The sequence below is a fragment of the Microtus pennsylvanicus genome, chromosome 1, assembly GCF_037038515.1.
Source record: "Microtus pennsylvanicus isolate mMicPen1 chromosome 1, mMicPen1.hap1, whole genome shotgun sequence".
Taxonomy (NCBI): domain Eukaryota; kingdom Metazoa; phylum Chordata; class Mammalia; order Rodentia; family Cricetidae; genus Microtus; species Microtus pennsylvanicus.
Genome location: NC_134579.1, coordinates 155617417 through 155642391, shown reverse-complemented (window position 1 = coordinate 155642391; position 24975 = coordinate 155617417). Strand labels below are relative to the sequence as shown.

At 38.4% G+C, this 24975-nt stretch overlaps 2 protein-coding genes across 2 annotated transcripts in view; one reads left to right on the top strand and one right to left on the bottom strand.

Annotated features, from left to right (window-relative positions):
- The first annotated feature begins 6539 nt into the window (after positions 1 to 6539).
- On the top strand, positions 6540 to 20535 carry LOC142832951 (uncharacterized). The gene is made up of 4 exons (XM_075943797.1): positions 6540 to 6779; positions 9357 to 9439; positions 15292 to 15418; positions 17553 to 20535. Exons 2-4 carry the CDS (start codon positions 9434 to 9436, stop codon positions 18863 to 18865), a joined length of 1446 nt encoding a protein of 481 aa, XP_075799912.1. The 5' UTR covers positions 6540 to 6779; positions 9357 to 9433; the 3' UTR covers positions 18866 to 20535.
- Positions 15370 to 24975, bottom strand: part of LOC142832876 (zinc finger protein 54-like) — a 47187-nt gene continuing 37581 nt past the window's right edge. The window contains exon 5 of the mRNA XM_075943685.1: positions 15370 to 15532. Within this exon, the coding sequence (XP_075799800.1) occupies positions 15489 to 15532 (44 nt within the window). The 3' untranslated portion in view covers positions 15370 to 15488. The remainder of the gene's footprint in view (positions 15533 to 24975) is intronic.

The window sequence follows — 24975 nt, the reverse complement described above, 5'->3', positions numbered from 1 at the left end:
AGTTGCAAACATTTGAGCGCTGTTATGTGTGTGTTGGGAATTGAAACCCAGTACTTTGGAAGAGCAGTCAGTGCTCTTAACCACTAAGTCATCTCTTCAGCCCCTAGGAAAAGTTGTAGTAAATACATTTATCTTTTCCAACGTCCAATAATTCATAATAATACCAGACTAGGTGGTGCACGTCTTTAATCCCAGCATTCAGCAGACCAGAAACAAGAAGATATCTGTGAGTATGAAGCCATCCAAGTTTACATAGTGAGTCAAGACAGGTACTACATAGATCCTGTCTCAAAGAAAAAAATGCTAAGAACAAATGTAGTAACATAAAAATGTGACAAAGCATTTAGTTTTCCTCTAATGGGCTGCGCATTACAAAGGTTATACTTCTCAGAAATTGTATAAAGGTATAGTGTATATAATCCCCATGTTGTGTTGCTTGTTGGACATTCACCCACCAAACACATTGAATGTGACAAATCCTTTACATGGTGCTCAAATTACCAATATAAAAGCAAATTCATATTGAAAGATAAATATTATCTTACTATCATGAAAGGTAAGACTTTATTAAAGTCTTATCTTTTGTTCACTTTCAAAATCTTCATACTACAGTCAATCATTACAAATAGCAAAAAAGTGAGAAACTATAAAGATATGGACAGTGAATGGTAACAAATGATGCTAACATACAGCTCTGAAATACCCAATGGCTCTGGGTGGTGGTGCATGCATTCAATCCCAGAACTCTAGAGACATAAGTGGGTGGATTTGTGTGAGTTCAAAGGCAGCCTGCTTCAGAGGGAAAATTCCAAGAAAGCTAGATATACACAGAGAAACCCATCTCCAAAAACCAAAACAATAAGTAAAAGAAATCCCTGAGGGCATGCAGGAATTCACTATGAATTATTAAAGAAAATTTGGAAAGTATTTACTGTATAATCTAAAATAAAATGATATAGTTACCATTAATTTCCAGTAGACCGTCATGGAGGTAAATGAGACTGTTGGACCCAACCTCAGTCATGATGAAATGGTAATTGCCCCAGTTTTACACAGTTGCATGTTCTTAGTACTTTCTGGACTGTTATGATTCTCTGTTATTATTCACTATCTATCGCAGGAGATAGTGAATAGCTTCTTTACACAAGGTTGAGAGTAGTACAAATTGATCATTAAAAATGTGAATATTTACATGGCAGATAAACATGATCATTAACAAAATATCAGCAGGTTCTGCCCTTGGACCTATACTTACTTCTCAAGCCTCAGTTTTTTTTTATCACAGCAAGTATTCCTTTCAATGGTGCAAGCTTCAAATTCAAGAGAGTGGTTGGTTATATCAATGAGCAGCCCTGCCAGTATTGCAACTGTGCACACATCTTGGCTAGTAGATTGGTACTATAAGATGCACAGCCCAGGAGTAAGTAAGACTATTGACATCATTTCTCTGCAAACAGCCTGTACAGGACTTTACAGTACTACAAAAGCTAGCCAGGTGGGAGACTTTTCTAGTCAGTTCAAGATTACTCTCTTTATCTTGCCACCAAAATGTTTGGTGTCTTTAGCAACACCATGCAATTATGGTGGCCAAGCAAGACCACTAGCAAGGACCATTTTTGTTTGGGATGACAGTGGGACCTCATTGTCCAATAATTGTTAGACAAATAACTAGTACCTGTAACAGAGAGTTGCATTTAATAGCCCTGTGACTGGGAACAGCATTATTCGCTCATTCGGGATACCGCTCTGCTCAAAGTTTTTAAAATTATATTTCATATTAACTTGTGAGACAATGGGATTTCATAAGGCTTCTTAATACATCTTTCCTTTTGACTCTGCCTCTCTTCCTCCTTTCTTCATGTCTCATCCCCAATTAAACATTAGCACATATTCAGTACTGCATTCTTTTATAGCGCATATATTCTACTATCTTCTCTTATTATATTTTCACTTGGGTTGCAAAATGATCAGCTCCCATGTAGCTTCTTCATATACATCTCATTTAAGTTGACTTGCCTTAATTAGTGTTTCTATTGTGTGATGAAACACCATGACCAAAAAGCAAGTTGGGGAGAATAGGGTTTGTTCAGCTTACACTTCAGCATTGCTGTTCATTAGCAAAGGAAATCAAAATAGGAATTTAAACAGGGCAGAAATCTGGAGCTGATGCAGAGGCCATCTATGGGTGCTGTTTACTGACTTGTTTTCCTTGACTTGCTCAGCCGGCTTTTTTTTTTTTAAATAGAACTGAAAATCACAAGCCCAGAGATAGTACTACCAACTATGAGCCACTCCCTTCCACATTGATACTTACTTGAGAAAATGCCCTACAACTGGATCTCATAGAGGAATTTCCTCAACTGAGGCTCCTTCCTCTCAGATGACTCTAGCTTGTGTCAATATAACACAAAAAAACCAGCCAATAATGACCTTTCAGCATCTTCCTCTTTTTGCTACTACTCTACTACATGTTTGAACCATTTCTCCCCCAGGATTCTCACTCTCTAATATCACCTATATTCTACTATTTATCCTCACTTCCTGTATCTATCCACTAATGGTCCATTTCTAGATCCCTGACTTTTACATGTGGTCTTTCTAGAATGCACAAAACAAAAATTTCAAGCCAAGAGACACATTTTCATTTTTTTATTGTTATGTGATAGCCATCTATGTTTATTATGCATGCTCTAAATAAAGTAACAATGAATATGATGGGTAGATGCTCATAGAAAAGATGTCAAGTTTTTTGATTTTCTACCCTCGAGTGTTTATTGTGCATTAGTTTCCTTTGAGATTAAAAGCTTTCATCTTGGAGGAAGCACCAAAAACCAAAAGAAGTATAGGAATTTGATGAAAGAAGTAAGCTAAGAAGTAGACAACTTAATAACTTCAGGAAGTTGCAGAAACTGGCAAGACTCAAGCATAAATAATTGGTAAGGGCTGCTGACACTGTCACACAAGCTGAGCTGCACAAAAGACGCTCATACCAACCATGAAGCAGACACCAGTCAAGTTGCCTGGCCCAGACAAGACAAGACAAGACAAGACAAGACAAGACAAGACAAGACAAGACAAGACAAGACAAGCTGACTGAGTGGCTTGGAAGACACTTCCAACCTCCTTTGAGCTGCCTGCAAGCTGTGCAGTGATCCCCAGGTTTCCAGCTTCATTAGCTATTACCCTCACAGGATGATGCAGCTGTCATTTAGTTCTTTGTGCTTCTGTAAGTAACTCCTCACCCCACTTTTGTAAGTCACACCAATAAAACTCACTAGTCCACTGGGTTTAGGAATGACTCAGTGCTTAAGAACACTGTCTGGTTTTTCAGAAGACCCAGCACACTTTGAATTCCTAGCACCCTCACACGGGCAGGTCTGTAACTTCAAATCCAAGGCATCCAATTCCCTCTTCTCGGAACACACATGGTGCATAGACATACATGCAGACAAGACATCCCCCCAAAAGAAAACAATCACCATTGGTTCACCAAGTTAGACTTTGTTGCTTTCCACTTGGTTTGTCTTTGTTCCCACAGGAATACTGTCACATATCAGTATTGTAACTGGACTACACAATACTTTTCTTCTTTCATTTTTTTTTCATTTTTATTAGAACATCTAGACTGATGCCAAAAGTTTATTCTCTAATTCTCATTCCCACAGCAGTGTATAACCACATATGCTAACATTAGTTATCATTTCCTTTCCTGATGATGGACATTGTAACTTGGGCAGCATGGCAACTTAAATGCATCCTAGTCTGCATTTCCTGATAGGTATATAACTTTTGAATGCTAGTTTTAGTTTTACTTTGGTTTATTGATGTTTGTTCCTTTGTTTTATTTTTTTACATTTAAAAATTTGACTTCATTATATAATTAGAACATTTCTCCTCCTACTTTCCTCCATTCAAACTCTTCCTTAAACCCCTCCCTGCTCTTTCAAATTCATAACCTCTTTTTCATTAGCAATTTTGCATATATATATGTATATCTATATACATATGTTCTTAAATAAACTGCTCAGTTTATATAATATTACTTGTATGAATGTTTTCAAGGCTGAACATTTGGTATTGGACAAGCAGTTGATGTGCTCGTCCGTGGTAGAGACTATTTCTTCTGCTCCCAACATTCTCCTATATTGCCTATTGTTTCCACTGTACAAAGGTCTCAGGCCAGTGGGTCTTTCCTCATCCATTTTAGCAAGTCCTTAGTTTATAAGTTTATAAGCTTGTTCAGATCCTGTTTGGGTTGTCATGTAGGTGAAATTTTATGGATGTAGCTTCTGGAGACACAACCTTACAATCTCAGCAAATTCTATGATTCTATGTTTCTTACAATATCTATTCCCCCTCTTCAAAAAATGGTCCTTGAGTCTTGGTTAAAGGAGAGTTTTGTAGATATATCCATTGGGCTTGGTCTCCATGACTCTGGATTTTCACTAGTTGTAATTATTTTTTAGCAGACTCTGTTGCAAAGAGAAGTTTCCTTGATGAGGGTGGAGACTACGTTTATCTGTGGGATTATGCTCGTTTAGAAAAGAGCTGGATCTTGGTTCTTCTCTAACCTTCTTGACTTCCCCAGCACCAAGTAGGTAGCCAGGTGTCTAGTACCAGTTCTGGTTTCTATTTTTGTTACAAGAGCCGTAAGTCCAATTAGAGAGCTCTTGGTTAACAATAAGGCATGACTGCCACTACTGCACTCTTAGGGTTATTGTACCATGAAGACCACTGATGTAGGTCATAGGCATTATAGCTGGGTAGGACTGTTCATTGGCTTCCTCCATTGGAAGCTTACATTGTACTTCTGGTACCTTAACAGCTATTCTACAAGAAAGAGTTTTCTTTGTTTCGAGACAGGGTCTCTCTGTGTATTACCGACTGCCTAAGACACGCTGCGTAGATCAAGATGACTTTGACTTCAGAGATCTCCTTGTTCCTGCATTCTGAGAACTGGATTCATAGGCTTGTATGATCTTGCCCAACTATACATCACTTTTTGTTATCATGTCTTGACAATTACCCAAGGTAACTTCACCACATACTTGATAGTCACGAGTGAACAAATGGGTCTTCTGTCTATTAACATTAAATTTTCAACTCCACTAAATTACAAACTCTAATTAAAATAGACAAGTGCATATAATATATGAAACTAAAACAAGAAGAAATAAATAATGTAAGCAGAACTACAAGTAGCAATGAGATGGAACCAGGAATGCCTCTCCCGAAAAAAGTCCCAATACCAGGACCATATTGACAGGATTCTATCAGAACTTCAAAGAACTAACAGCAAAGCTACTTTAAATACTTTTTGACAAGAAAGGAAGACTTCCTGACTCTTACTATTATCTGACATTAAAACCAGATAATGATACAACCAAAAAGAAATTACAGACTAATATGGTCATTTAAAAAGTGTGTTATTAACTATTTCACACAACATACACACAGCATGTTCCTTAAATACTGCCCACTCTCGCCTCATGCCTCTCTGCTATGGGTCCACAATTCCAACAAATTCATTGTGTTCATCTCCATTCATTTTGCTTGGGATCCCCTGAGATTAACCAGGGCCATGTGTGAGACTGTGGGTTTGGAGGTATGTGTTTGAGCCTGCTGGACTCAGCAGAGGACTACAGTTAAATGTAGTGATTCTTCTCCTACAATTCATCCATAGCCAACATTTGAGAGGTAAAGAGTGGGCCTTGTGAGCCTTGCCCTCTCTTAGATTAATTTGATCTAGTGCGAGGACAATGCACGTAAGTATGGTTGCTGCTGGTTACTGATTACAGCAGCTGTATGGAGTCTTAGCCCTTCCTCCTCTTTCCCTTATTTCCTTTCCTCCTCTTTCTCAAAGGTCCCAGTCACAGACTTTCTTAGGATTGGGACCACATACTTCCTTTATTTTCTGAATTTGGGACAGCAAGACACTCTTCATTCACCTCTGCGTTAAAAAAAAAATCTATGCTTTATCTCAAAGCACCTTAAGCATGCATTATAGAAGACAAACTTCTTTCTGAGTGATTAAAATGACAAGATTCTAGGGGGTCAGAGCAGAACTGGGCGGGATGAACTCAGCCCTGGGATGTTAGCGATGGACTGACCTGACTTCTTGAGACACCTATTTTTTTTTTTAATCCAAGGCACAATTGCAAATTTTGGTTTTCACTTGTCATATTTTTGTTGGCGATGGGATGCTGGCATCTGAATTTAGCGTATTATCGTTTGGTGTAACTATACAGCCCGGGAGGCTGATAGTCAGGTCGAGGTTAGGCTGCCTGTCTTTTCTCTGAAAGGGTCAGAACTCCCTGTGGGGTCAAGTGATGGGCTGCGTCGTCCTCCTACTTCCAGTTTTGGTTTAGGCTGGCAGCAAGCTGTGCAAATCAAGTCCAGGACAGCATGAGACACAGCGGGTGGTTCAGTGGGGCGGAGACACTCACCCGGAAACAGCGGTTGAAGGAGATCTTTGGCCCTTGTTGAGGTAGTGGGAGGGCTTAGAGGCATGACGTAGGAGGAAGCTGGGAAGCGGCTTTACTGATGCTTGGAAAATTGGGCGGAAGAGCCGAAGCCTGAGGTGCCCAGTGCTGGTTCCCGGTCGTTGCTCCGGGACCTGCACCGTCTGGGATCGAGAGCTGCAGACCTGGGAGCGGAGGACACTGCCGGGTGTCTCGGGGACGCGAAAACTCCCGGAGCCGCAGTCTCCGCGGGGCGGCCTGGGAAAGTCAGCAGCGCAGTGGCGGGAACCGCAGACTGGCGGTCCTGGAATCTCCCAGGTCAGTGGAGCATCCTGATTTTAATTCATCGTCTCTGGTTGCCGAAATAGTGTTATAAAAATAATTGAGTAGAATATTTGTATTTATTTGTTGATGCTTGCAAAGGCGTTTCTCTTTGCTATGATTATAAGAACAAAGCTCTCGAAATTTACATCATCCCTGTTAATTTCTGTGTTCTACCTGGTACTTAGCATCCCGGCAGAGCTTTTTGATATTAGTCATGAGAGGACGTGGAAGGGTTTTTCAGCGCAGGGACAGCTTTGCAATCAGGTGTGATGGAACACAACAAAGGCACACCATGCAACAAACCTAATGCCAGAGACTTATTGGGAAAAAACAGACTGGGGGCTCACTGAAAGGGAAGAGAAACAGTGGAAGGCTGGGCGGAGGTTGGGCTTGTATAGTGTCTTTGGATCATGTGCAGGGTGATAGTGGAAATGTACAGTGGGGCCTGAAGTATTACTTAATGCTGAAATGATGAACATCTATTAACAGTTAATCACGGGGCTTGCTTTCCAGGTTGTAAGCCTCTTGAGGCACAGGCTTGGCTAGACCCCTCCCTACCTGCCCATTACCCCAGAATGCTCTAAGGGTCATAAGTGCCATTTTTATTAGTCCCTTCAGACAGAAGAGTGACCAGGCCCAATACCTGGCCACAAAATTCCAGTAATCCCTGATTTTGCCCTAAGATCAGGCCACAAATTCTCTCCAATCCCAGGTCACCCTGGAAAGCTCTATCCCTCTTCACGCTCCCCTAAAATACTATATCAATACAATTTCCTGTTTAGTTCTTTGATGATTCTCCTCAGAGAAGAAGCTGTGTTTTTCCCTCCCAGTAAATCTCTACTGTGAGTTTTGTTTTTCAGTTTGGCTTTGTGGTATTCCTGGATTCCCAGCTGGCAGGATACCTTTCCCTTCAGAGCTGCAAGGCCTGCATTGGGTAGTGCTTTCCTCTTACTGTAACACTTGCACCAGTCTCGGAGTTCTGGGGAAGGAAGGGGCAGAGTCATTTTCCGCTGGCCTGTTAACCTACAAAATGGCCTGCAGATTGAATTGAATCTGAAATATATTTTTGAAAGTTTCACAGATATGGTTATAAACATAAAGAAATACGGTTTAAAAGTAAACTTTTCATCCTCCATTAACTTTCATCTAAGGCATATGCACTCTAGGATGTAAACGCAGCATTCTGAAAAGTGTCTTTGCCAGGCTTGGTGGCACACATCTGGAATCTCAGCAGTGGGAAAGCAAAGGAAGGCAGATCGCAGTGAGTTGAAGGCCAGTAATATGTACATAGTGACTTCCAGGACAATCAGAGCTACAGGGTGAGATCCTGTCTCACAAAAAGAAGAAAACAAGGAAAAAGAAATGTGTATTTTTGTGCTGAGGTCTTAATGTACAGATTAGAACCAGGAAAAGCACAGTCTGCTGTTTGAAGGTCTCAGGTCACAGTCTTTTCACAGCTAAAAAGGGCATTATAGTGCCAGTTGGTGGTGGCACACGCCTTTGATCCAGCACTAAGGAGGCAGAGGCAGATGGATCTCTGTGAGTTCAAGGCCAACCTAGTCTACAAGAGCTAGTTCCAGGACAGGCTCCAAAGCTACAGAGAAACTCTGTCTTGAAAAATCAAAAGGGAAAAAAAAAAGGGCATGGGCATTATAAACCTGGTTGGGGGAGTGGCACATACCCTTAACTCCAGCATTCTGGAGGCAGAGACAGGTGAATCTTGGAGTTGCTGGCCATCCTGATCTACAGAGTAAGTTTAAGGCTAATGAGGGGTATAACAGAGGAACCCTATGGGGAGGGAAGAAAAGGAAAGAAAGGCTGTGGCTTACTAGATAAGGTGCCTTCTTCAGCTATGTGGTACCCCCCTGACTCTACCTACTCTTTTTCTATATTTTTGTTTGGATTTCCTGCAGGGATTTATTCTGCTAAGCAATTGGTCCAAAGAACTGTATTTATCAACCAATAAAAGCAACACATATGCAGAAGGACATCCCACATCATCTCTCCTTTTCTGTCTAATTAAAAGGGAAGGCTTTAACTTTAACATAGTAAAATTACATATAACAAAAACAGGTATCAAGCAAGAATTACAGTTACAATATTTAGTCTATATCTGGCAAAATAAGGAAAATATACTATCATCTATTTTATATTTGTGAGTCTAATTTCATATCTCATTTATCTTTTAGTATAACTAAGGAAAACTATAACTATCTGTCCTCAACACTTTAAAGACCCCAGAAGGATATATTACCTAAGTTAACCAGAAGTGCATTGTAAGCGACTTCCAGTACTCTAGAATTGACAGAGACATCTCGCTGCCTGCGCAGTCTTCCAAAGTTCTTCTGTATTGTTGCAGCATCCATCTTCAGCCTCCTGCCTTATATTCTCTCTGCCCAACTATATCACTTCCTCTCTGTACTGGTTTCCAGACCTCTGTGGTTAACTAGTGGCTAATTCTGCCCTCTGATATTCAGGCAAGCTTTATTTGTTAGAATACAAACAAAAGATCTCCACAGTACTGTGTCAGAAATCCAAGTGCTTCCTGAACAATCTCTTTCTCATGTATAGGGTTCACTGATCACCCAGACCTGCTCACCTGTGCAGCAGGACAAAGGGCCTGGAAGGAGAGGAGACAGCAGCTAAGGATGCAGGTACGGTGGAGGGACTGGTGAAGGGGAGGAAAGGGAATCAAGTAAATGTGGAAGTGGGACAATCAGTTTTACCACTTCCTGTTTCACTCAGAATTATTCTGGAGACTTCCACTGAGAAAAATGTCTGGATTTTCATAATATAAGCATGAGAAGACTTTCTGCAGAAGAAAATTTTAATTGATTATGCATGTGACTGATGCTGTCCTTATTCGTTCACTTCACTGATTATGTTTCATACCATTTTTAAATCATTTTATTCCTGGATTTTTATATATTATAAAAACAATGAAAATTAATACCTCTAAGCTTATTTATTGTTTTCAGAATTTTTGAGCTTTGGTATTCTAACATTCTCTACCTTTTAGTGTTTTTGTCTTCATTCCTGAAAATAATGCCAGCATGGTTTTGATAAGCACCAGGAAGTATCCTGCTAAACTCCATCTGTACTGTCTCCTATTGTCTGTCGAAAATTATGCTAAATATTTAGAATGCAGTAAGGACCTATGCTGATTTTGTAAAGTATTGGTTGTAGGTTCTCCTCCAAGATCCCTGACTTCAGTAGCTTTAGGGAAACTGACAAGGTTTCCAGTCCCAGGCGTGTTTTTCCTCTTGTTGAAATGATCTTACTCTAACTAGAAGCTGTTGGTCACCACCAAGGTTTGTGTGCCACTCTTGCACCTTTAGGGCTGTCGTTCGGTTTGGATCATTTTTGTGGTTCATAGGTGTCATAGCTGGGTTGGACTGTTGGGTGGCTCCCTCCTTTGGAAGCTTGGATGTTGCCTTCTGGCACCATGAAAGCTAGTCCCCAGGCATGAAGCTTTAAGGTCAGTTCCATCTTGAGTTCTCTAGGGACTCAACCTCTGCCTCTAATTGGCAACCATGGGCAACAGCAATACCGTATAATGTTTGGAGGTCTCTTGCACAGCTGTGACCAACAACCTCTAAGCATGCTTCTTACCCTTGGTGTCGGTCATCTTATTAGAAAATCTATGACTCTTGTGAGGAGTTGTAGTGTAACTTCTATTTGGTCTTAATAATAAATCCTGGAGTCAGATATAGAGGTTAATGCTGAAAGATCAGAAAAGCAGAGAAGCCACCACTGGAGAGTTTTTACCTCTACCTATGTTCAGACCAAAAGGGCGATCCTGTTTCTATGGATCCTCAGACTAAATGCTCTGTTGATGAAATTTCAGATTGAATGCTGTCTCCATGAAACCTCAGACTGCTCTGAGATCCTGTCTCTTGCCTTTTTAAATCCTCTCCTCCCAGCCATATCACTCCTGTCTCCACCTCCCTACCGCTGTGATTAAAGGCATGTGATCCAGAGTGCTAGGATCAAATGTGTGAACTCTTTCTCTTTCAGACTGATCTCAAGTAGCCCAGTGTAACCTTGAACTCACAGAGATCTGTCTCTCCTGAGTGCTGGGATTAAAGGTGTGTGCCTTTAACTAAAGAGGTTACTGCTTAACCTCTAGACCTAACTAGTGTGTTACCTCTGCGCTCTAATATTCAGGAAAGCTATATTTGGTACGGCACAAACAAAATATCACAAGGAACCTCATCAGTGCAGTTGGGAAATTTTCATTTATACTCTAAATGTGTTATGCTTACTGAGATTTGTATGTACTATAGACATTTTTGGTGAATGGATAATAGTCAAGGAATAGATGGATTCCGTATGAATTTCCCAGACATCCTTTTTGTTACCTTCCTTCTTCTGTGTTTACTGCTGTCCCTTCTTCATAATTAAATCCTCACCCCTGCTTTTTATTTCTCCCTTCAGATCATTTGTTCCCTGTTACTTCTGTCTCTATTACTACCCCACACCCCACAATGCTCTCCTTTTACTTTTCTGGTTACTACAGTCACTCCAGGTTGTGGACTCACATCTGAAGATTTGGAGCTAGGAATTTCCTAGTGTTGTAATATGCTGCGGTGGGCTGCGTTCCTGCCCAGCTCCGCACGGCTAGCTTTACCCAAAATAATTACACGGAAACAGTATTCTTTTAAACACTGCCTGGCCCATTAGTTCCAGACTATTATTGGCTAATTCTCACATCTTGCCTTAACCCATTTCTAATAATGTGTGTAGCACCATGAGCTTGTGGCTTACCAGGGAGATCTTAACCTGCATCTGTGTCCAGTGGGAGAATCATGGCGACTGCCTGACTCGGCTTCTTTCTCCCAGCATTCTGTTCTGTCTACTCCACCCACCTAAGGGCTGACCTATCAAAGGGCCAAGGTAGTCTCTTTATTTTTTTTTAATTTATTTATTTATTAAGGATTTCTGCCTCCTCCCCGCCACCGCCTCCCATTTCCCTCCCCCTCCCCCTATCAAGTCACCCTCCCTCATCTGCTCGAAGAGCAATCAGGGTTCCCTGACCTGTGGGAAGCCCAAGGACCGCCCACCTCTATCCAGGTCTCGTAAGGTGAGCATCCAAACTGCCTAGGCTCCCCCAAAGCCAGGGCAGTCTCTTTATTTAACCAATGAAATTAACACAAAACAGAAGACTCTCCCCCATCATCCTAGGAGAGAGATCATGCATTGTCAGTGTTTCTGGGTCCAGGTTACCTCAATCAATATGATCTTTTCTAGGTCTATCCATTTACCTGCAAAGATCATGATTTCAAATTTTTTACAGCTCAATACTATTCCATAGTGTATGTGTACCATATTTTCACTATCCATTTGTCAGTTGAAGGACACTTAGGTTGCTTTCCTTTTTGTACATATTGTGAGTAGAGCAGCAGTGACCGTGTGTGAGCCAGGATGTCGAGTCCATTCAGCCTATGCTGAGGAATGGAACAACTGAGCCATGTGCTGAAGTTATTTAGTTTGAGAGTTTGTTTATTTAATTGAGAACTCTCTATTTTGATTTTTAGTGTGGCTAGTTTTTTTGCTCCTGGCATTTTTATTTCCAATGGTTTTATTTTTATGTTGTTACTGGTTGAATTATTCATAATATTCTTCTTTTTGAGTAACAGTGGTTTACTGTATTGCTTATAGATGAACACTTTCCAGTTTTCTTTTTTTTCAGTTTTCTTATATTTATCTATTCACATGAAATTTATTGTTTCCCATGTTCTCTTGGATTATTCCTCTGATTTTCCTGTGCATATTTTACCTCTAATGTATTTGATAAAATCAATTTTGTTAATTGGTGACTATTTTGAATATACTTATATTTCCATCAATTTTAAGAGAGTAGTTTTCTTTCTGCAACAAGATGTTTGGTGGTTATTTTCTCTCCAAGTTTCAAATCTCTTTCCACGCTCTCTTGTCTTTGGGATCATTGATTAGACACCTGCTCTTATTCTTCTGGTTGAGTATTTTCATGTGGTTTGACATTGTTCTTTGTTTTCAGTATTATTCTTTCAGTATGACCCCTTCATTTGATAGGGAAATAAACTATGTATTCATTATTCCTGAAAGAGAAACTCAAAGAAGAGAAACAGTAAGTAATGGCTGATGGTCCAGTATGCATATTATAGGTTAGTGGTCTTTTCCACTCCTTATCTAAATATGTAGTACTTTGATACATTAAAAGCCTTTAATTTTCTGCCTTTGATAAAATTATAAAATTTTATTATGAACAATTCTGCAAATAGACACACAATAAAATCTCTCATTAAAGTTCAGCAGACAAAAAAACTGTACAACTCAGAGTACTTTAAGTCATCATAGAGAACAGAAGCTCCGGAGCCTCACATGGGATTTTATATTTTCACTATTGAATGTATTTTGATTTTCTTATCCACCACCAAAAGCCCAAAAACCTTTTTTTAAAAAATTTATTTATTTATTAAAGATTTCTGTCTCTTCCCCGCCACCACCTCCCATTTCCCTCCCCCTCCCCCAATCAAGTCCCCCTCCCTCATCAGCCCAAAGAGCAATCAGGGTTTCCTGCCTTGTGGGGAGTCCAAGGAACCCCCACCTCCATCCAGGTCTAGTAAGGTGAGCATCCAAACTGCCTAGGCTCCCAAAAACCTTTGACAGAATTAGAACTAGAAAAGCCCTTAACTTTATATCCTTTTTCATAATTGGTATTCATTACCAGCATTCCATCACTGATAATTTAACCTTTCCTATTCTCTTTTCTTCATGTTATACTGTGCCCTCATATATATTGTTTATATATATAAACAATTATATACATACATATATATATATATATATTATTGGGTAGATTCTGCATATGAGCAAAAATGTGGTATGGTGTCTTCTTTCTAAAAGTATATGACTGTACTTAATAGTACACATTTTGGGTCCACCCATTTTCCCACAATTTTTTTTGTTTTGTTTTTGTTTTTTGAGACAGGATTTCTCTGTAGCTTTGGAGCCTGTCCTGGACCTAGCTCTTGTAGACCAGGCTGGCTTTGAACTCACAGAGATCCACTTGCTTCTGCCTCCCGAGTGCTGGGATTAAAGGCAAGCACGACCACCGCCGGCTGCACATTTGTATTTTTCTCTTCAGCTGAATAGTATTTTATACAATTTTCATTATTCATTCATCTGTTCATAGATAATTAGTTTGATTCCAATGCTTTTCTTTTGGTGATTATAATAGCAGTAAACTTGGGGTATAAATATCTCTGTAGTGGGGTGTGTTGTTCTCTGGGTATATGGCCAGGAGTGAAAGAAATGGGTCATGTTAGTTCTCTCTTCAAGTTTTTCAAAAATCTCCAAACTGATTCACATAATGGCTGTATTAATTTGCACCCTCCCCTCCATCAACAGTGAATCAGACTTCCCTTTTCTCCATATGTCATTGAACATTTATTCTTGGGTTAGTTGATGACAGCTATTCTGTTTGGAGTGAAGCCGTATATTGCCAAGTAGTTTTAATTTGCATTTCTGTGGTGGCCTTTTTAGGATCCTGAATGCTCTTGCAATGTTTATTGGCCGCTTGAGTGGTCTCTGGTCTTGAAATTGTGTCTATTTAGTTTAGTTGCCCATTTGTTGATGTTCTAGTTTTATTTCCTCAGTATTTAATTAATTTAATTTCTGTTAAATTCTTGCTGTGAGCTTTATCTAAAATGTCAATGATAAAAATTTTCTTAGCTATTGCTTAAACATTTTTTGATGTGTTTTGGACTTCCCTTGATTTTTATTACTCTTCAGGAGTGAAGTGAAATATTCTCAAAAACCTCCGAATGGTTATTTGTCTCTCATGGCTTATGCATATTCTTAGGAAAATTATGGACTACATGTAATATGGCCAATGCAGATTTTTCTATCAATTTGTAGTGGCCCAAAAATTCTCGTAAAATTAGTTCCATAGAACCCTTATCTTATATATTAATTGGCAGTATGTAGTGTTGTTACAATCCTTGCTACTATGAAAAAAAAGTCTTTACCTTTAAAATCAGGCATATATTCTGTTTTCCATACCTACACTTTTGTTCCTTAATGTTGTGACTTTGTACTTAGAGTTTAAGCATCCTACCTGAGCCTGTTAGAATACAATCATGTAAGGCCCAAGTACATACAGGAGTGATGTGATATATGTCAATGTTTTGGCATGATCTACTGGTACAGCAATTGAAGCACATTTCCTCCTCATGAATTTTCCTTCTGAGACATGTCTGCTGTGATCTTGTGTAACATAAACACGGCAGCTGTAACAGATAGATAATGGTTTCTAGACATTAACCGTATTTCTTGTTTCATGTATATGCTTGTAAGACTATTTCATCTTGTTTTCACAGAGTAAGAACATTCATGATAGAGTATGACTGTATTGGACATCATCTGTTTCAGTAATTATCTTCGTTTATCCACATTCTGTTTCCATATATCCAGGAAAGCACTTCCAGGTAGCACATGGTTAAACTGTACCTTTTTATTTCAGGGTCTGTTGACATTCAGGGATGTAGCTGTGAACTTCTCACAGGAGGAGTGGGAATGCCTGGACTCTGCTCAGAGGGCTTTGTGCATTGATGTGATGTTGGAGAATTATAACAACCTGATCTTTGTGGGTGAGAATGTTTTGCTTGTTGAATTCCAAACCCATCTTTTGTATGTTCTGATTTCATAGGATGTTTTTTTTCATAGGATGTTAAGATGTTCTTCATAGGATGTGTTAAGCTGTCCTGAAAAAAAAAAACAACAAAAAACAAAAATCAAGAGAAGACAAGACAATGTTTAGTAGTAGAAAGAACTTTTTCAATGCTTTTTAGGTTTCCCTTTCCATTTTCCACTTTTAGAGGTGTCATTCACTCTTCACTTTGGTTCTAAGATTCATCTATAACCTCAATAGCATATACTATTTCCACTAATATCTTAAATCTCCATATCTATTGTTGCAATTGACATGGTTTTAATTATGAGAAAATTTCAAGATATACAAACTGAAAATACTAAATACCCTGAAGATTTTGAAAATAATTATCAGTTGAAAAATCCTGCTTAAATTCTTCTGCTTTGTGGGCGGTTTTGTTTTGTTTGTTTTTATTTTTCAAGACAGGGTTTCTCTGTAGCTTTGGAGCTTGTCCTGAAACTAGCTCTTGTAGACCAGGCTGACGTTGAACTCACAGAGATTAAGCTCCCTCTGCTTCCTGAGTGCTAGGATTAAAGACTGCACCACCACTACCTGACTTCTGCTTTTTATTTTTATGTACTCAGCACAGAACTACTATAGACTTTGTATTCTTTCTCAAAGCTCTAGCATGGATCATGGGCTACCTGAAATAACATGTGGATTATTGTGTGCAACAATGATCACCTGGAATGTGAAGAGGAGAGAGTTACCATAACTAGGGTGGGCTATTCAATGAGTGGGACAACAGTGATGACTTAAGTGAAGGAGAAAGCAAGAGCTGAGAATGTTTTGTGATGTTCAATTCCACTTGAAAGGATTTCTGATCATTTAACTTAGTATAGTGTCCTGGCCCCAGGATGCATCCTGCCTGTTGTAATAACTGTTAGAAGGTATTGTGTCTTATTACATCTGAATTATGGTGACTTAATACTAGTACAAAATGCAGTTTTACTGACTATGCTGAAATCAGATCTGCATGATTTGACAAAATTTTAAGTCTAACGTGAGTTTATGATGTAGGATTATTCTGTAATTTCCTTCCTTGTATATATATCGTCATATTACATCCTTTATTTTCTTATTTATTTATTTATTTATTTATTTATTTATTTATTTATTTATTTATTTATTATGTATACAATATTCTGTCTGTATGCCTGAAGGCCAGAAGAGGGTGCCAGACCTCCTTACAGATGGTTGTGAGCCACCATGTGGTTGCTGGGAATTGAACTCAGGACCTTTGGAAGAGCAGGCAATGCTCTTAACCACTGAGCCATCTCTCCAGCCCCCGCATCCTTTATTTTCTTGCCAGTGGAAAACACATAGACACTCTTCTGAGAAATAATCTCAGAAGTCAATGTACAGAGTGGACTTGAGAATAACTCTATGAGGAAAGTTAAGAAATACAGCAGTGTTTAGAGCTCAGGCTGTGGAGGACAGAAAAAAAGCAATAACTTCTCATGACATCCCTGCCTTACACAATCTAGAACCTCTGATGTCTGGCAGAATATTGTCTTTGCATCCATTCCTTTTGAAGAATCTATTGTGTTTTTCTAGAAAGAAAGGTAAACCCTGGGATACTTTTAAGTAAGACTTTAATCTTTAAAGGAATTGGGTCTTCTGAATAGTCTTCTACATTGCCCATCACGTAATACGTACAAGCACTGTAAACCTGGGTTTGTTTTAAACTCTTCTTCGTCAATTTCTGAGAAGAAATATTTAAAGATAGAGTTATATATTCTAAATACAACCACTCAGGGACCTCTATCCTAAAGTTAGTTCATGACCCTCAGTTATATTTTTCTTTTTCCCACTTATAGATTTTGGATAAAGATCTGTTATATAAATCACTGACCTTTAAAGGCTGTCGTGCTGTTTTTGTGAGAATCCATACAATTATAGTGAATGTCCATTACTGTGAGCATATATATTTAAATTTCTTTACAAATAAAAATATATATACATATATAAATATGCAAGTTGACTTATTTTAAAGAACTTAAGGAGAAGTCATTCATCATATGTATATAACTGGAACAAGCTTTATTAATCTGAATTGTACTCATTTTCAGAGAACTATTGCATATGTGATCCTGCCCATCAACATGTGAAGATTGGAAAGCAGTCTAAAGACTTTGAGAAATCATTAAATTTGTGTTCCAGCATTACTCAAGATGAGAGACTCTATACTGCAAACAAAGAGCACAGTCAGGGAGAATATGACTATTTCAGCTCTGCATGCAATTTTTTGCAACAACCAGTCTATATTAGAGAGACACCACACCATCGTGGGAAATGTAAGAAATTTGTCCACACTGCCTCAAGCCTCACTCTACATCAAAGAATTCATCCTGGAATTAAATCCTACAATTACATCATTTGTGAAAATTCCTTTATCCAGCATGCAGGTCTTAAAATGCAGCCAACACTTCATACTGGGGAAAAAACTTACAAATGCAAAAAATGTGGAAAGTCTTTTCTTGAATTATCTCATCTTAACAGGCATTACAGAATCCATGCTGGTGAAAGGCCTTACAAATGTGAAGTATGTGACAAATTCTTTACCTTGAACTCAACCCTTAGAAGGCATCAGAAAATTCATACTGGAGAGAAGCCTTACAAATGTATGGAATGTGATAAGTCCTTTTCCCGGGACTCACATCTTAGAACACATCAGAGAGTTCATACTGGAGAGAGACCATACATTTGTCAGGAATGTGGCAAATCTTTTGCCCAATCTTCCGGTTTAAGGACACATCAAAAAATTCATATTGGAGAGAAACTTTATAGATGCAAAGACTGTGACAAATCCTTTACCCATACTGTAAGTCTTAAAGTACATCAGAGAGTTCATACTGGAGAGAGACCTTACAGTTGTAAGGAATGCGACAAATCCTTTACCACTTGCTCACATCTTAAAAGACACCAGAGCATTCACACTGGGGAGAAACCTTACAAATGTAAGGAATGTGACAAGTCTTTTACTAGCTGCTCATATTTTAGAGAACATCAGAGAAGTCATACTGGAGAGAAACTTCACAAATGCAAACACTGTGCCATGTCCTTTACCCATGTTGTAAGTCTTAGAATACATCAGAGAATTCATACTGGAGAAAGACCATACAGTTGTAAGGAATGTGACAAAGCCTTTACCAATTGCTCAGATCTTAAAAGACATCAGAGAGTTCATACTGGGGAGAAACCTTACAGGTGTGTGGAATGTGGCAGATCCTTTACCCTTTGCGCAAATCTTAGAAGACATCGGAGAGTTCACACTGGAGAGAGACATTACAAACATATGGAATGTGACAAGTCCTTTACCCACGACTCAAAACGTAGAAAACGTCATAGAGTTATTACTGGACAGAGAACTTACAATTGTTAGGAATGTGGCAACTCTTTTACCTACTCTTCTGGTTTAAGGAGACATCAGAAAATCCATAATGGAGAGGAACCACACAAAGACAGATGCATCCTCTGTCCAGATTTTAGATCTTAGGAGATAGGAGAAAATTCGTAATGGAGAGAAACATACCATTTTAAAAATGTAACATAGCATTTTCTGGTATTCCCTTCTTATAAATCATAACATTATGCAAAATAGGAACATAAAGATAAGAAACTTGTGAAAGTCTTTAGGGAACTTTTACATTTTAAAAAATATCCTAGAGATTATATTAAAATACAATTCTAAATGCAAATGCAATGATGGGAAAGCTTTTTATTTTTTTAACATGTATGCATGCTTTGCCTGCAGTTAGCCTGTGCACTATGTGTATGCCTGATGTCGGACAGAAGGGGTCATCTGATCCCCTGAAGCTGGAATTACAGACCATTGTGAACGGCCATTCCTGTGTTGGCAATGAACACTGTTCTTCAGGAAGAGCAACCAATGCTCTTACCCACTTAGCCATGTCTGTGGCCCCTGGTTTAAAAAAAAATGTAATAAAAACATTTATCTTGTTCTACAATCAAAAAATCATATTACTGCCAGGTGTGGTGGTGCACTCAGGATGCAGAGGTAAAATGATATCTGTGAGTCAGAGAACATCTTCAACTTCATGCTGAGTTTCAGGACAGCTCAGACTTCACAACCTCTTTGTCAAAAGAAAACAACAACAAAATTCTAATAGAATTACAAAGAAAATATCACAAAACCTTTCATTTTCTTTCTAATTTTGCTATACACTACAAAACTCTTACTTTTGAGAACCAAAAAAAGGTAGAGAGTATAGATTCCCCATGTCTGTCAATTGGAAATTATACCTCCCTAAATGCCTTGAATTTTACAAACCCTTCACATACTGCTGAAATTGCAGAGATAAAAGAAAATTCACAATTAAAGAAAACACTGATAGATTCTTTTATTCACCTTCCAGTTCTTCATTCTAGAGTCAGACCATACAAATAGCAAGAAAGGAACTAACTGTGAAGATGTAGGCTGTGATTGTGACATCACCGGAATGCTGACATACAACTTAGACATTCCCAAAGGCTAAGGATTGTGATACACCATCCCAGCTCTCTGGAAGCATAGAAAGGTGTATTCCATTGTCTACATTGCAAATTCCAAATCAGCCAAAGCTATATAGGAAATCCTATCTTGAAAAACCAAAATAAGATCAAGAAAGAAATCCTGACCAGATGCAGGACTTCATTTTGAACTACTGAAGAAAACTTGGGAAGAATTTACTTGAAACTCTATAATAAAATGATATAACTTATGTTAATTGCTAGTACACCTCTGACGTAAAGGAGACCTGTAGGACCCACCCTCAACTATGTTGAAATGGTAGTTACCCCAATCTTACACAGTTGCTTTTTCTTAGTCTCAAATAGTTATTAATCTCTGCATTCCCACTACCTATTGCAGGAGAAGGCTTTCATCTATGTTGAGAATAGTATGAAGTTATCATCTTAAACACGAATATTTAGTTGACAGATTAATGGTTATGATTGTTAATCAAAACATCAATAGAGTTCCGACCTACAACCTATAGGTCTCAATGTTTTTGTTTTTTGTTTTACCATGGCATGAATTCCTCTCTGTGGTACAGGTTTGAAATCCAATCAAGAGAAAGTTTGTTTATATCCATTAATATTGGTACCAGTTTTGCACCCACATCTTGGCTGGCAAGTTTTTATTGTAACATGTATGGTTCAGGGCTAAGTAAGACCACTGACATCATTTCTGTGAGAACAGCATTCACAGTACTTTACAGTGCCACAAAGACTGGCCAGGAGGGACTTTTGCCTGGTATGTTCAATATTGCTCTCTGTCTTGCAGTGTCAAAGTGTTTGGTGTCATCAGCTACACCATGTACTTATGGTGTCTGATCAAGAGCACTTGAAATGATCTGTTTAATTTATGGTGACAATGGGGCTTCCCTGACCATTTAATCCTAGGCAAATAACCAGTATCTGGTACAGAGAGTTCCACTAAATAACCCTAGTGTTTGGAAGCAAAATTATTTACCCATGTGGGACACCTTTACTAATTTGTAAGATAAGGGGATTCCATAAGGTTTCTACACAAATTTTTACTTTGGTTGACCCACCATACTCCTCATCCCTTCTCTTTGTTCCATCCCCAGTTAAAGATTTAACACACACCCAATGCCCAAATCCTTTATAACACATGTTATATGAAGAAGTTATCCAAATATCTACTTTTTCTATTCCTATTGGAATATTGTCTGCCTCCAAGCATTCACCTGTAGCCTCATGGTGTGTGCCAAATGAATGGTTGACTGAGGGGGGGAAAAAAGACTATGGCCTAGTTTCTGATGGCTCTGCACATTATACATGCACCACCAGAAGTGGACAGCTGCAGCATTACAGCTCCTTTTAGGAACAATCCTGAAAGACAAAGTTGAAGGGAATCTACTTTTAAACCGAAGAAGCAACTACTAATTTTAAATATTGTACATTGGCTTGGATTTTTTTTATATTGATAAAAAGTTGGGATTATTTTGTTAGAATGCACTGTACATTCATTTCTAGTCTTGTTCAAGGTATGGTACCTGTGAAACTTATTTAACAACATAATGCAAATTTCTAGTCCTTGAATTTTATTGACTGTTGGCTGGCTCCCTCCTATGGAAGGTTGAATGTTGGCTTCTGGTACCATGAAAGCTAGTCCTCAGGGAGGTGACTTTTCAGTCAGTTCCATCTGGAGACCTCTAGGATTTGTGTCTGAAGTCCGTGTCTTCTTCAACACTAGAAATTCAAGTTATGCCTCTGAGAGGCAATCACGGGTAACAGCAATATCCTGTAATGCTTGGAAGTCTCTTGTTAACTGTGACCAAGAACTTCAAGGCAGGCTTCTTATACCTGGTTTTGTGGTGATATCTTGTTTCTACAAATAAAACTTGCCTGAAGATCAGAGAGCAGAGCTAGCCACTAACTAACCATAGAGGTCTGGAGGACTGTAGAGACAGACAGGAAGTGATATGGCTGGGCAGAAAGAGGAAGTGATAAGACAGGAAGAGACAGGAACTCAGTCTTTTCAGCTGGGAAGTTGAGTAGGTAACGTGACTGTGGTTTGCTCTTTCATCTCTTTGATCTCTCAGCACTTTCTCCTATATCTGACTTAGGACTTTTATTACTAAGACCTTTTATAATGCATGCTACAGGTCTTGGTCATTGTACTAGAAATCCTATCACTCATGTGAGGGGGCATCATCAGTGCCGTTGGGACATTTTCATTTATACTCTAAATGTATGTGCTTGCAGAGAGTTATATTATTATAGGCATTTTGGGTGGGTGAATAATAGGCAAAGAATAGATGGATTCCTTGTGAATTTTCCAGACATCCTTACGGTTATTTTACCCTCCTCATTCTGTGTTTTTATCTGTCTGTTTTCCATACTTAAATCCTCACTCTTGATTTTTCATTTCTCCCTTCAGATCACTTGTTACTCACATCTCTATTACTCCCCGACATCCTATAGTGCTCTCTTTTTTTCTTTCCTGGTTACTGGACTCACTCCAGGTTGTGTACTCACATCTGAAGATTTGAAGCAAGGGACTTCCTATGGGAGACAACATGCCATGTCTGTGTTTCTGGGTCCAGGTTACCTCACTCAATATGATCTTTTACAAGTCCAACCATTTACCTGTGAAGCTCATGATTTCAATTTTCTTTACAGAAAAGTTTCCATAGTGTATGTGAACCACATTTTTACTATCCATTTGTCAATGGAAGGACATTTAGCTTGTTTCTATATTGCAGCTCTTGTGAGTAGAGCAGCAACATGCATGGGAAAGCAATTATATTTGGAGTAGGATGTTGAGTCCTTTGACCATATGCCAAAGAATGAAACAGCTATGATATGTCCTTAATTTATTTAACTTGAGGGTCTATTTAGTTGAGGATTCACTATTTTGATTTTCAGTATGGCTGGATTTTTTGTTGTTGTTTGTGGTGTTTTTATTTCCTATGACATTGTTTTTATGTTGCTGTTGGTTGGATTATTTCTAGTATTCTTTTTTTCAAGAAATAGTGGTTTGCTGTCTTGCTCATGGATAATTACTTTGCAGTTCTCCTGTATTTTTTATTATTCACGTGAAATTTATTATTTCCCATGTTCTCACAGATGATTCCTCTGACTCTCCTGTGAATGATTTTTCTGTAGTTTATTATCTGTAGTGCTGCTTTAGTGAAATTAATTTTGTCAGGTAGTGACTAGCTTGAAATTCACTTATGTCTCCCTCAATTGTAAGAGTAGTTTTCTTTGGGCAACAATGTGGAGGCCTGAAAATATGAGCCTATTTCCATGTTGAACAACGGTCAGAGAGTTGGAACTTATCTCCAGTTCCTTCAATTCCTTCAATGTTATTCTGCTTCTATATTCTTTACTATATTTCTAAATCCCCATGCCTCTACCCTGGCAAGAGGTATTTTTATTGAGGCTGGTCTCTGATACAAGGTGCTTGATGGTGATTCTCTCTTCGAGCTTCAAATGTCTTTTCATGCTCTCCTATCTTTGGGATCGTTGATTAGACATCTGATAGAATTCTGTGGTTTGGGTCTTTTCATGTGGTTTGAAACTGTTCTCTAACAGCTTTCAGTATGGTTTTTTGTTTTTGTTTTTTTTTTTTTTTTTTTTTGGTTTTTCGAGACAGGGTTTCTCTGTGACTTTGGAGCCTGTCCTGGAACTAGCTCTGTAGACCAGGCTGGTCTCGAACTCTGCCTCCTGAGTGCTGGGATTAAAGGCATGCGCCACCACCGCCCGGCTTCAGTATGGATTTTAACTCTCCCTTTTTGACCCCTGTATTTGAAAGGAAAGCAAGGCATCTATTTATTGTTCCCGAAATAGAAACGCTCAGAAGAGAAACAGTAAGAAATGACTGATTCTCCTGTAAACATGTCACAGGTCAGGGGTCCTTTCTACTCTTTATCAAAGTATTTTATACCTTGGTATATTAAAAAAGAACCTTTAATTTTCTGCTTCTGATAATTTTTCAAAACTTTATTATGAGCAATTCTGCAAACTGACAAAACTAACTCACTCACTGAAATTAAACACACTAAAAGACTATGAAACTCAATGTGTTTTTATTCATCTAGAATCATTATAGAGAACAGAAGCTCAGGAATCTCACATGGGATTGTATATTTTCTCAATCAAACATGTTTTGATTTGCTTATCTGACACCAAAATACCAAAAACCTTTGACATAATTAGAACTAGAAAAATACTTAAACTTAAATCCTTATTATGACGGTATTCATTACCTGTATTCAGTCCCTGATAATTTAACCTTTCCTGTTCTCTTTATGTTGTATGCTGCCCACATATACATTACTTCTATATGCATATTTTATTGGGTAGATTTTGCATATGAGTGAAAAGATATATGTTCTTTTTAAAAATGAATAACTGCACTTAATACTACACATTTTGTGTCCATCTATTTTTCTGCAAATTTTAATTTTTCTCTTCAGCTGAATGGTGCTCCATATTTACAATTTTTATTATCCATTGACAGATAATTAGTTTTATTTCATTACCTTTCCTTTGGTGAAAAATCAGCAGTAAACATGTGGTATACATATCTCTGTAGTGGATTCTCTGGAGACATGACAGGGAATAAAGAACTGAGTCATATGTAAGTTCTGCCTTTAATTTCTTCAGTAATCTCAAAAGTGATTCATACAATGCCTATATTAATTTGCACCATCCTCTCTATCAACAGTGAATAAGGCTTCCTTTGTCTTCGTTTGCCATCACACAGTTGTTGTCAGGTTAGTTGATGACAGCCATTCTGCCCGGGATGAGGCAGTATTTCCAAATAGTTTTGATTTGTGTTCCTATGGTGGCCTTTTGAGGACCCCGAACACTATTTAAATATTTATTGGCCATTCGAGTTTCTGTCTTGAAAAGTGTTTATATAGTTTATTTGGCAATTTGTTGATTTGCATTTTTATTTCCTCAATATTTAATTAATTCAATTTTTGGTAAATTCTTGCTATTAGCCTTATCCAAAAT